This window comes from Candoia aspera, chromosome 3, assembly GCF_035149785.1.
Source record: "Candoia aspera isolate rCanAsp1 chromosome 3, rCanAsp1.hap2, whole genome shotgun sequence".
NCBI classification, from domain to species: Eukaryota; Metazoa; Chordata; class Lepidosauria; order Squamata; family Boidae; genus Candoia; species Candoia aspera.
The window spans coordinates 94,472,626-94,486,104 of record NC_086155.1 but is presented as its reverse complement, the minus strand read 5'-3'; the positions used below and the strand labels follow the sequence as shown (position 1 = coordinate 94,486,104).

The 13,479-nt window shown below is 36.2% G+C and overlaps 1 protein-coding gene across 1 annotated transcript in view; it reads right to left on the bottom strand.

Annotated features, from left to right (window-relative positions):
* The window catches only part of DENND1B (DENN domain containing 1B), a 200,761-nt gene that overhangs the window by 127,244 nt on the left and 60,038 nt on the right, over window positions 1–13,479 (bottom strand). Inside the window, exon 4 of the mRNA XM_063298387.1 lies at window positions 3,128–3,177. Coding sequence (XP_063154457.1) covers window positions 3,128–3,177 — 50 coding nt within the window. The remainder of the gene's footprint in view (window positions 1–3,127; window positions 3,178–13,479) is intronic.

Sequence of the window (13,479 nt, the reverse complement as noted above, 5' to 3'; positions counted from 1 at the left end):
TGAAATTACAGTCTCATTATTGAACAGATGATTATTTCTCAGTTCATTATTTATTCATTTTTCTCAGCATCAGTATGATGGGGTTCTGTGACTTATTCAAAATTAAAAGGGAGTATAATAGGAGAGCAAGTGTGTGTGATTCTGAGAGTTTCTTTCAAGTAACAGAGAATCACAATTCTTTGATTAATTTGGACTGGGTAGATGTCTTGCAGCACCTTAAACAAAGAATTTATTGTTGCACAAGTTTTCAAGACCTAGAGCCCACCTTCAAATGGCTAAAGTATTAATAAAATTAAAGTACTGTGACTGTATCCAATGACATGGTTTATGAAAGCTGAAGTAATAAAGATCTCTGGTATTTATGGTACTATAAACTTATATGGAAGTCTTCTTTAACTGGTATCTTCCAGGTCTGCTGGGATGTTAACTCCTGGAAATGTCAGGGGCCAAGTTTGAAAATACTGCTCTACAGTTTTTACCCATGGTAATCATCTGGATTTGTCTAGATCTCCCTTTCTGCACATTTAAGTTTCTCTATTCCTTGATTCACATTGAGTTTCTGGCATGACTTGCGATGTTGCCATTTTCTGTTATGCATACGGTGCAAACCACACAGTACAATATGGGTGAGGCTTTGATCACACAGTCACAGCCTATATTTTGTCCTGTTTGGCTGAGCTTTACACAACTGACACCAGTTTAACAATTAAAACCTTTATTTACATCAATATTGAACACACAGCGTACTGGATACAGCGGGTCAGAATAAAGTGGACTTGCTAATGCTCTACAATCGATGGTGAATAAATCTGCATATGGCTGTAACCTAAGTTCAGAATGGCTCTGGGCTGAAGAGTCCAAGGCAAGACAATTCAGCAGCTATTAGAAGTCTAGGCAAGAAGAGTACAGCTGTCAGACTAGGAGTCAGGTGAAGGCAAGACGGTGTGGTCTGGAAGGAATGCAGGGCTTGACAGAGCAGCAAGGCAAGGGCTCACTGGAATTAACGCGGAGGCAGAGTCAAGAGGCAACGGAGTGACAAGTTCACAGGCTGAGGCAAGAGGTGGTAGAGCGGCAGGAACACAGGCAGAGGCAGGAACGCAGGCTGAGGCAAAAGGCGGCAGAGTGACAGGAACCGGAATGGAAGAAGACTTGTCAACAAGGTAGGTTTCTGGACCCAGTGGAGGAGGCGAGGGTTCTCCAAGCGTGGTGTCAGGGCAAGGCTTAGAACAGTTCTTCAGATGAATTAGGAAGATGGCTCAGGATGAGGTAATCTGGGAGCTGGAAGTCGAAGGCTGCGATTAGGAGCAGTTATTCTTGGCAACCGGCTCTGTCTTTCAGCACCATAACCTCCCTTTTCATGCCGTTGGTGACTGGGAGCCAATCGGGCCTTCCGTTGCTCGGCCCTCCTTTCAGCCCTTCATTCTCTCACACTGATTGGAGATGACAAATGCCAAACACGCCCCTCTTCTTCCTCTCTTCTTCTTCTCACTCTCCACTCTTCCTGTTTTCTATGCTTTCCCCATCTTTTTCTACGGTTTGAATTAACGGTTCTGACAAACTGTCTCCTTCCTCCTCCTCGGATTCCTCATTCCTAACAATTTTGACTTGTCTTTACCCCCTTGCAGACACCACTGAATAAAATTCTGAGTTCCTTTTCTCTTCCTTCTCTCATTTCCCAATTTTTCATGTACCAGTACCAACCTTAATGTAAGTAATACTAACCAGTTTAATTTTCATTAGGTTTGAAAGCTCGTATCAACTCCCGGTTAATTTTGATTATATTTGGCTATTTGGGTTTTCAACCTACAGCCATTTTAATATATTAAAGAAACAGAACAAGTAGTATTTGGAAGCTGATGAAAAACAAGTAACTCATAGTAACAACTGGCTGACTCTCTATCGAATCATTAAAAAAAATGCCCCCAAATGTTTAAGTTTTAAAAAAAAAATGCTGGAAAAGAAATCCATAATTAAATTAAATTATATCATATAGGATAGAACAATGTCCCAGAGTTGAGATAATGTTTTGCATTTGCTAGATTTTCAGAATCAAATTTCTGTCTGGCTGTAAAGTTCAGTAGGTGTGTTTGGAAACTTTTTAGTTCTTCCTGACATGTGCCCTCCAACTGGATTAAAGAATTGTAAAGTATTCTGTCCCTTGAATTGTATTGGTTAAAGAAACCTTCAGTGACTAATCAGATAACTTATAATTAAGTATTTAATTAAGTCTGCACAGAGTTCCACATGGAACAACAATTCTGCTAAGCTGATATCACAACAGCCATTATCTTAGAAGAAGCACACCCCCCATTACAGAATGAGGAGCAATGCCTCTTCTAATGGCATCTGCCCTCTATGTTTATTTTAAATTGTATTAAAAATCATGAATGATTTTCTTTTAAAGTCTGCTGCTCAATAAGCTGAAAAAAAATGTTTCCTCTACCAAGCTGTCAATGTGAGTAAATGCTGCAGTCCTACAATACACAGCACACAATAAAGGCATTTTAAAATTAAAATATAACCCTCAGAACACATCTGTACAATCTTCAAGAGATATTTCAACTGGAAGCTCTTATTTATACTTAAGAAGTTGTGTATTTGGGGCTTTTTTAACAACCAGGCAATTATACCTAAGCATGAGAAAGGCCTGAAAGAATTTGCCAAAATAGAACTGAACCTTATCATTCCTTCCTTAAAAAATGTATTAAGAGATTTTATACTCATTCTTTCCTAAAAAAAATGTATTAAGAGATTTTATACTATTAATTTATAAAATCACTTTTATAAGGGAAAAAAAACGGTTTAAAGCCAATGTTGTTATTCCTATTGGGTTGGAAGGAAGTAAAAGTGCAGTTATAAACAATGTCTTATCAACTTCATATTAGTAAGAAATGCATGTTAAACATTTATGATTATCCATTAAAAGCCTACAATCATACTGAAAACATATTGCCTATTGCCAAGGATACAAACTAAAAGTTACAGTTCAGAAAACACTTTGCTTCTTAATGTGTTTAATATAGTGATTCTATCCATTCACTGGCTTCCTATGAAAATCAACATTTTGCAGTGCAAATTGTTTTCAGTGCATTAACTTCACTTATTGAAAAGCTGTGGTAAGACATACCTTGTAATGTCAAAAGGAAAGCAGAATTTAGGTATACTCTGGAGGATTGCCTGTAAATACAGAAAAAGAATGTTATATGTATTTAATAATTACCAGAATATGCTTGTAATTTTTTTAAAAAACAGAAAAAATCAAGCAATATTTGGAGGGAAGAGAAACCTATACTGCATGTTCCTGGACTAAAATAATTGATTATTAAAAAGGAATTAAGTTTGTGCTTTGGCAGATTGCAAAGACAATACCATAGAAACCCCAGGAGGGAAAGGCCTGGCCTGAAGGGTATTAACACCCTTCACATCCCTGCTGGGATTCCCTTCAACAAGGCCATATGGATTTTACAAGAAGCACCGTACCATATGGGTAGGCCACGTCTGCTGCTACTTGTACTACAGACTAGCCATAGGGACTTCTGACAGATCCTGGCTCAAAAATACAAATGTTGTTTCAATTAAAATGCAAGCAGAGAAAGGGGAACTAAGTTGACAGCAAACTGAATTTATTGAGAGCTAAACAACTCTATATGCATTTTATAAGCAAATGTTTCAAAAAGCTGGAACTTGTCATTTGTTATAAGGAGAAAATTGGACAGAGTTAACCCTTTAGTACAGCAGCACAAGGTTCAAAATCTTCTACCAGTTTAAAAAAAAATAAAGATATATACCTATAATTTTATGGAAATTACACATTTATTTCTTCCTTTTGGGTCTGACATGCTGTTCAGTGACACATTTGTAACTATACAAATGATATATACTCATCTGAAAATTATTATAAAGCAAAGAAAAATAGTAGAATTAAAGAAGCAATTATAACTACCAAGTGTTCAAAGCCAGTATGACAAAAAAATAGGATTCCCACCTTTCCCTTATTTACAGCTATATTGTATTGAAATTCACACAGAATTGAGTGGTTTTTAGTGCTGTTAAGATACACTGCACTGAAAAGATTAATGTTATAATGAAGAAAGAGTCCTGCTTGAAAATATACAATCTGAGCTTTAACATAGAGGATTGTCAGGACTTCATATCAGATATGGTAGTTATGCTGTCTCCCCACTCTGCATTTCCAAGCAGACACAAGAAGGCGAGGGAAGTAAATTTACTGCAGATAGTTAAGAAGTTGTCCATTTAACAGCACCCCAGAATTCTGCTCTCCATGTAAATGTTATTTGCCAGGTTTAAATGCTGGGCCCCTCCCTCCCACCTTCTGAATCAATGACTGTTAGTTGCTCCTTTCCCGCCTTGAAGGTTTCTGCCATCTGTCTTGTCTTGTTTACAAAATGGCTTCCTCAAGCTTCCTCAAGCAGGAGAATCAGAGATTTCCACCTTGCTAGCTTCATCCCTTACAAGAAGGAAAAATGAAAAGATCAGATGGGAGAAAAGCTGATAGGAAAACAAGAATGCCTGCATTTGCTTGCGGTCACTAATATAAAATTTAGATTACTTCACAAGGGGGTGAGTAGGAGGAATTTGGAGGAAATTGGACAGTTACATTAAAGAAACACAGATCCATGTATTATGGCAGAAATGTTTCAAGAAATCATTGTTTTCTTACTTGATGCAGTTTACTTACAGACCCTGATCAAGAGTTTTCCAATTTCAATAGAAGAAAGGACTGTAGGACAACATGGTAATGTGCATCCCATGTATTATGAGACCTAATATAGCTGGAAAAATTCATTACCATAGGCATATGGCCTATGTCCTCAGTTCTTAGGTTCTGATTAACAACATCAGGCAAAATATATATTTGTCATTATTGGATTTCAGATACATTACATTGCATTAATTGCCATAATCTGTTATTCTTAGAAAAATTTAATTTCCACTAATGCTATACGACTATAATTTCATATTACATCTGTTGCAAGCAGACTCTTTCATAGCTATGTTTGGCTAACCTTCCTACTTGGGTTTCAGCCTCTAAATCAGATGTAAAGCTTGCACCAATACAAATGCAGCATAAGCTCAAAGTGAAAGCCACAAGATATTGGTAAAATCACTATAGAAAGAAAAGGAAACAGGAGAAAGTGCATGCTCAAAAGCCTGACAACTGATTTATTAAGTACTGGTCCTAGGGAGACAATGCTATAACTTTATTTGGACCTTCCAATATAGTATATTTTCAGGGAAGATTGTCACTCACTCTATTTTATGAATCATCACTAAAATCAGATTGGGATGTTAAACATAAAGATCTACAATTTACTTAGATAGACATAGCAAATTAATGCTAACCTCATGAAAAAGAGACAAAGTAATAAATATAATATTAAAAAGCTACTCAATAATTAGATTATTACAGCAGAGACTTCTGCGTTTTCCCCTCCCTTCTAGCACACAATGTTAGTATTTTAGATTCTAGGCCTTCACAGTAACAAATACAAGTTTGCCTTTAACAAACCACCACAAACTATATTTCTTCGCAATATTGATTAGTAAGCACATAAGATTGTATCTCAAGGGAACTGTATTTGCAGACATTTGTAACATTCCTGCTACATTTCTGCTCTTCCACCAAAAATGAGAACACATGGAAAAGAGGAAAAACAGATATTATTGTATTTCACTGTAATAAATATATCAGTCCTTTCTGCAACATTGTAAGGAGCAAACGAACTCAATACTTTCCTTTCTATCCCTCCCCCATCCACGTGTGTGCAAGCACACACACATATACACACTTCTGCAAAATATGGCCTCAGCTCGCTTCCCAACTGGCAGGATCATCCCTCAGGGGACAAGTCTTTAAACCTCCGCACTCTTTAAAATTCAACCAGCCAGCAAGTCTATAGACTGGTGTATAAACAGTATAGGAGGAAAAAAATCCTCTCAGCTTATGTCAGTGACAAAGCAACTCAGCAGTTGACTGTTTCTCCCCTGACAGTATAAGCCAGATCAATAGATGGAAGGCTACCTAGCTTGTAAGGATCAGTTCTCTGCCTTAATTACAGGTGTTATTTAGATTTTAAAATAAAGGAAACTAAGATGCTGTCCAGAAAGTTTCTTAAGATGTAATATGCAATCAGCTGAAAAACTAAATTATTGAATGTATTTTTAGAAAGTATTATTACACATTTTAAAGTTGACTTTGTGTAACACTGAAACACCCTTTATGGCAAATTGTGGTTCTACGAAGAATAAAAAGCCGTTAAACATATATTTAAGGCATGCCTTGGCTAGTAGTCAGATCAATTTGACATTCTGGTAAAGAATTTCTATAAAGAGAAATTCACTGTAAAGAGATACTGAAATAGTCTTTTCTTCCTAATGTTATCAGTAAAAAAGATCTTTAGGGGTTTATATATACCGGCTACATCAAAGTCATTCAGGATTTTCTCAGAACCATGTATGTAATTAAGGTAGATTAGAGAAATAAAGGCATTTTGTAACCTTCTTTGCAACAGAAAAATTTTCAACTATACTTAAAAAACAAAGTTGTCAGACAAATCTGTCAATGTTTTGCTTATTTGAAATAGTTTTAAAGTTTCATGAATTACTATGAAACAAATACTGAATGTTTCCATGCTGTAAAGAAAAACACATTTTTCTGAATTTGTTCTAAGAAAAACAGTTCTAAATTCTGAAGCACAAAAATGAAAACAATAGACCTTTGCTGAAAGAAGAGCAAAAGCTTCCCTACTACACTCTTTCCAATACTGTATATTGGAATATCCAGAATATCAGTGCTAGCAGGCACTAGACTGGAGAAGGCTGATTCAGAATATGGTCTTCTAGGAAGTCTTCTCCAACTTTAATTTGAGTGGGTTGAAAATCACTGAGGCAAATCAATGGCATCCAGTTCAGAAGCAGAGCACAGAACAACTACTAGTGAAAAAGACACAATCTGATTCTATGAGGGGAAATGTTTAATGAGAAAAATTATCCATTTGCTGCAGGTCCAGCAGTGGATCTAGACCATGTGAAAAACTGCTGTAGAACACTAAACAGTCCAAGTCAACACTAATTTTAAAAGCATGAGGATTAAAAAAGCTCCCTTAGAAATCTTCTCTATTTCTCTTCTCATTCACATCAACCTAACTAAAGAATTGGGAAAGGCAGGACATAAATCAAGCTAACGAAATTACTAACATTATTACTTCTAGTAGTTAAGCACATGCAGGAGAGGTGCTATCTAAAAGCTGTTATGAAGAATAAAGAAAAAGTTTATAGGAAGAAAAAGAAATTGGTTGACTGAATCTCAGGAACCTTATATAACTGAGGCAGCTGCCTTTAAGTTTGGAGTGTTAGCAGTGGGCATGACTAGATAAAGGATATAACTTTTTAATAAGCACCTGCAATAAAAGTTTCTTCAGCAATTTCAAGATAGCTTTGAGGGATCTGAATGACTACTTTCTAAATGCTTTATGCTTAACTGGAAAGGTCATAAGTTTAACGATAATAAATAAGTACAAGGAGGAAACTTATGTCACGGTGTTATCCATAGAATAACAGTGTGACTTACATTTCATTTAGCAAAAAGAATTAGTAAAAGCCACTGTGAAGTTAACCAAACATGCATAAGAGCATATAATCACGCTTACTGCATGACAGGGAAGGCTGCAAAGATACTTAATTTATAGCCTCCATTGCATTCTCAAGTAGCCATCCAGCAGATGCTTCAGTATGGAGTTGTCATCTGCCCCAGATAAACCCATACTGGAGTTATTGGAAGCTTGCTATGACAAATTTGCAAGGCACTTCAAAACTGCTCATCTTCATACAGATTTGCTCTGTTTCTGACACAAACTAAGGTGTCCAGTGCATTGTCTGGCTCAGGTATATGGGTTTGTTTTGTATTTGTTATGGATGGCAATGTGGGCAAGATGCTTGTAGCTGTGCAGCCTACAACCTGCTGTCTTGATCCTTACCCACCTTGGTTTATTTAACTTAGTTGGGGGAGGGGGGAGGGGAGGGAAGATGACTGCATGAATCCAGGGAGTGGTAAATCTATCTTTGTGTAACGGAGTAGTTCCACTAGACTTTAAAAGCAGCAATAATGAATATACTCATGAAAGAACCCTAGTTTGATTCAGAGGTTTATAACCACTACTACTCGGCCACAAATGCCTCTGTTTGGAAGGCAAGGTTCTGGAGATAGCAATTTCCCTACAGTTAAAAAAAAATCCTTGGAAGAAACTGATTAACTTAATCCATTTCAGCCTGGGTTCAGATCTGCTTTCTGGAATTAATCAGCACTGAATAATCCGATGGATGATTTCCTATGGGAGAGAGACAGGGGAAACACTACTCTGTTCATTCTGCTTGATCTTTCAGCAGCATCTGATTGACCATGGAGACTTTTTCAAATGTCTCTGTGAGACAGGGGTTGGAGACACTGTTCAATGGTTCTATTCTTACGTAAAGTACTATCTTATAAAATAGAGTGACTTCCCTGACATCACGGCAGTTATATAATGGGATACTACAAGACATTAAATTCTTTTTAATTTCTGTATGAAGCTACTTGAGGCAATCATCAGGAGTTTGAGGTTGAGATATCATCAATATACTAATAATACACAGTTCTCCATAACACCTGAATCAGGAGAGGCTCTTCATGGCCCAAACTGATATTTACTATAAATGCACTGAAAGTTTAGACAATACACTGAAGCTGAGTATATTGGAGCTGAATTCTGAGAAGACTGAGATCTTGTGGAAGGATATATTAAATGGGGAGTCTGCCTATTCTAAAAAGGATATTACTCCCTCATACAGAATGAGTTCTAATTTGCAGGTGTTCCTAGAGTCATTATTGCCACTAAAGGAGAACCTACATTATTACCAGCTTCAGTTTATTACAGATATGAAAATATTTCAAAAGAGTTAGTTCACAACATGTAGGTACATGTACAATGTACCTTTTTTCATATCAATAAATTAGGCAAGTCTTTTTCTAAGTTTGAGTAGCTACTTGTAAGCCACTTCCAGCAACTTATTTTTTCCCTAGCTGCTTCACTTCATTTTTTCCTAGATCAGTATTGTCTGGTGATTGTTGTCCACGTGCTGGTAACCTCATATTTGTATTATTTATTTATAACTTATTGAACTAATTTATATAGCCACCCATCTACCAAAAAGAATTTTTTACCATAATACGCTCTGTGTGTGACTGTCCTTGTACCAGGTCTCAGAGCTGCAACTGGTATGGAATGAAGCAGCCAGATTGCTTAATACAGCACTTGGCCATGCACACATTACACCAGTGCAAAGCAAATGCTCTGGCTACCAATCAGCTACCAGACACAATAAATGTCCGCTGGTATATAGACAAAATAAAATAAAATAAAATCCTGTTCATTTCACCCGACATATGTACCGTTGCCCTTCTTTCTGAAGGCTCTCTGGAAAACAACTTACTGCTATTTGAAATTATAGTAAGAAAGAGACTACTCCAGCAGTAACCTGTTCCAGTGTGAGGGAACTATGACTAAGAAAGCCTGCTTCTGGGCTCCCACTCTTTAACTTTGGGGGTGGGGGATCCACAGTACCTCTTCTTCATCTGCATATATAAGGGAGGCAGTTTTTATCTAGAGCAGGCAGTCTCAAAGATACTGAGGACCCAAACCATAAAAGGGCTTTACCAGTAATAACCAGCACCTTCAATTTGAACCAAAATTTATATATAAGTGAAGTAAGAGCAACCCAGAGACCCAAATGAAAATGTGAGTCTTCAGACCTCCAAATATAACTCAACTCCAGAACTCCAATTCCAGAGTTACACTAGATGATGAGATCTGGAGGTCAGAAGCAACTAGAGAACTATAAACCACAAATTACCTCCTCATGCCTTACAGTAACCAAGAACTTAAAGCAAATCTTGATAGGGTAAAACTGAAAAAGTTATAGGTTGTGTTAATAAATCTCTTCCACTGCAGGAAGGACAAAAGTTAACAATTACAATTATGTAAAACTAATTACAGGTGCGTATCATACGGAAACAAATCTTTGTTACACCTTGTACTGTTTATCCTGTCCCCCTCCTTTTTCTTATGAACTACATAGAATTTTATGTATATATGCCTATATGTACATATGCTGGTAAAGACCATAATAAAGTTTATTTAACTTGCACTATCACTTTTAAATCTGCCACCTGTTATAAACAGCAGCAAACAGCTATATAACATTGTATATATATACAGTGCAGATCAGTATTTTATAAATTAGCCTACTCCAGAGCAAAGTTTAATTTTCTTACCACATTTTAAAGGAAAAAAAATATTCTAGACACACTAACTGAAAACTCCCCCAGAAAAAAAAGTTGCAGGACTACACTGAAAACAGAGAGAGCTGCTGCAGAAACAGTACCCAAACAATGAGCACACACCTGATTTTAAGTTGTTATGTGCAGCTATTTCACTATACCCTGTGGTTGGCAAACACAGCAAGACTCAAAACCACCTTCTGTGAGTCATACTGGTATAGAATCTAATTAGTAGGGCTTAGGGTGCCTACAGTAAGAAAAATGAATAATTTATCCAATAACACCATCATATCTTTACATGAAAATAGGGGAACAGAGACAGAAGGGAATCTCACACCTTTTCCCCCCTGCCTTAAGATATACAAATGCATGCATTTTGCATGGCTTTAGAAACACCATATGGAAGTTGTGAATACTAAAATAAGTGTGGATTCAGCAATGGAATGAAATAGTAGATCTTATGAATTTTCAGTCTGCTCCAAATTTATATAAGCATTACAAGGCAAAATAGAAGCTATTAGCTATTGTTTAAAAAACTACCTCTTCAATGTGTGAAACACAACAGAAAATAGAGAAAGGCTAACATGAAGTTCAAATGCCAATGTCAGTTCCAAGAAGTGGCATTTAATATATCTCCATTTTTGGAAAACCTATGGATCAAGAAAAAATGTTGGCATCCTATTTAGCTCAATGAATCATAAAAAAAAAAAAAGCCTGAGAGTCCCAGATAACATGAACAGCACAGCATCAAAATAGTTTGCACGTTATTAAGACAAATATGGTCAAAGATAAACTGTAACTGCTTTGAGATCGGCAGTTTTGGAGAGAACTAAAAAAAATAGTAAATTGAGAAAAATGCCACTTTTTCCCAAGGAAAAAAGCAATTTCCAGGTTTTTACACAGGATAAGAAGAAACAAAATCAAACTACTATTTCTTCTCCTAGAGCCTGCAGAGTTAATGAAAACAGCCAGAGTACTTCCAATTCTTTACCCACATTTCACAAATGGAAAAGCGCGACAAAGTTTCCTTTCTGAGATCTAAGAAATTCCCCAAGTGTCTATCATGTCAAACAGCAGCATCCCAAAGTATTTATTCCTTCAACATATGCAATGTATTCCTTGAGGTATGCAATGTATGTGTAAATTAAATGAATTTTTAACATACAACCACAACCAAACCGATAGGAAGCTGGGTGTACTAAGAATACACTGAATGTTGCAAAGAAAGATGACAAGGGAAGGGGAGAGAACAAGAAAGACAAAAGCTCAGTAATGTATGTTAAACTACAATTTAGCCACCGGAACAAGAGTATTTGTTAGCAATGTGGTTTTCTCTTATTGCAGCAATCAGAGAACTTACATCTTTATCCAACTTTCATAAGCAAGGCAGGAGATATATATTTGTGAATGATTCCTTAAGAAACTATGTGATGTGAAGTAAACATAACAAAGAAGCTAGCAGGAAAACTGTAATAGGAAGAAAGGAAGGAAGGTTTTGACCATGCTACATGAGTATAACCTGCTCTTTTTGCTGAAAGTAAATGAAGGAATAAGTTCTGAAGACTCTGCTCTGAATGAAACTTCAGCAATCTGTTCTAATTCTACAGATACTGCTCTATCACTGAATAGTAACTATTTTGTCCAATGCACCGATTTTTAAACACACAGCTATCAATGAATAGTTAGCCTTTTTTTATATCAGCTTTTTTTATAAGGCAATGAATATAGGCCAAATCACACATTCAATTTGCTTGGGTTAATATACAATATCAAAAATGCTGCCCTTAATTAAATATTACACTTGGTAAAAAATAAGCATTTTTTGTTTTTCACTAAGTAGTGTCAAATATTACAGCTGTACAATAAAAATGAGAAACATATGCATACAGTCTATTAAAATGCACATAACTTATCTTGCTCAAAATGAAAACATATCTAACAAGTAATTCCATTCATCTGGCCCTTTTTCACCCAGCCTTAAGATATACAAATGCATGCCTTTTTCACCAGAACATAGCATCTGGTAATGAAAAGGAAAGCATTCAAATGATCATTTTCACATCATATTCCATCGTCTTTTCTCCAGTTTCTCCTGTCTTTCTTTGAGCCCCATTCTATTACAAGAGAGCTGTTTCTTAGATCAATTCATATTTCCATAATCCACACTGCTGTTTCTCCCTCTTCTCCCCAGGGTAGACTACCCCCTACATCCAGAACTGTGGCTTACAACTGTCATTAAGACCTGTAACAATAACAAGATAACAAAAGAGTTTGGTCAAGATGAGGCTTGCCTATACCATATGCTGATCAAATGCAACATTTCAAACTCATGGAAAATGCTATAGAACAAAACCATGATCCTAACAAGATGTGGACTTGCCACCTGTCCCTCCAAATGCAAGAAAAGTCATCATTTTTACAGTGTCAACTATATATTTGCAGTACAGAAAACATTTATGTACAAACTATACTAATCTGTACTCAGGGTGAAAGGATTCAAACGCTTTAGATACCAAATGATAGGGAGGGCTTCCTCAGGTCTTCAAAATACTTATTTACTGACAAAAGCAAGAGTCAGACCTTAAATGTGTGTATAAAACAACTGGACCAATAATTAGCTGTTAGTTAATGATGAAAATAATAAGAAATAGTTCACATTTAGAACTGCTATTTGCATGTTGTCCTGATATTCTCATAGTGTCATGTACATATTTTAACAAATGTTAAGGGAAATTGTCTAATCAGAGAAAAATTTCTAGTTTCATGTCACAATTCTTGAAATAGGATCATAACAGATGTTTATGATTCTCATCTGTAAAATTAAAACAAAATTACAGGCCTTTCCAGAGTCATTAGGGATAGAATACACATGTAATTCCATGTGGGGTAGTCCTTTTTTTCCTATTTAAGTACAATCTAGTTGAAGAAAAAAGAAGAAGGAAAAACCAGCAAAGAGGAAAATGGGCTTCTTTAGTCTTTATTCTTCCACCTTTTCGTTCCCTGTTAACTAAACTTTCTGTGACATAATTGTCCTTCTGATCATGGATTATGAAACTGAATAGTTTCAGGAACTAACTAAGTTTAGGTTTTGTTGCAGTTAATCAAAAACAGGAGTGAAAGTTTCTAATATCCTCACATTCATG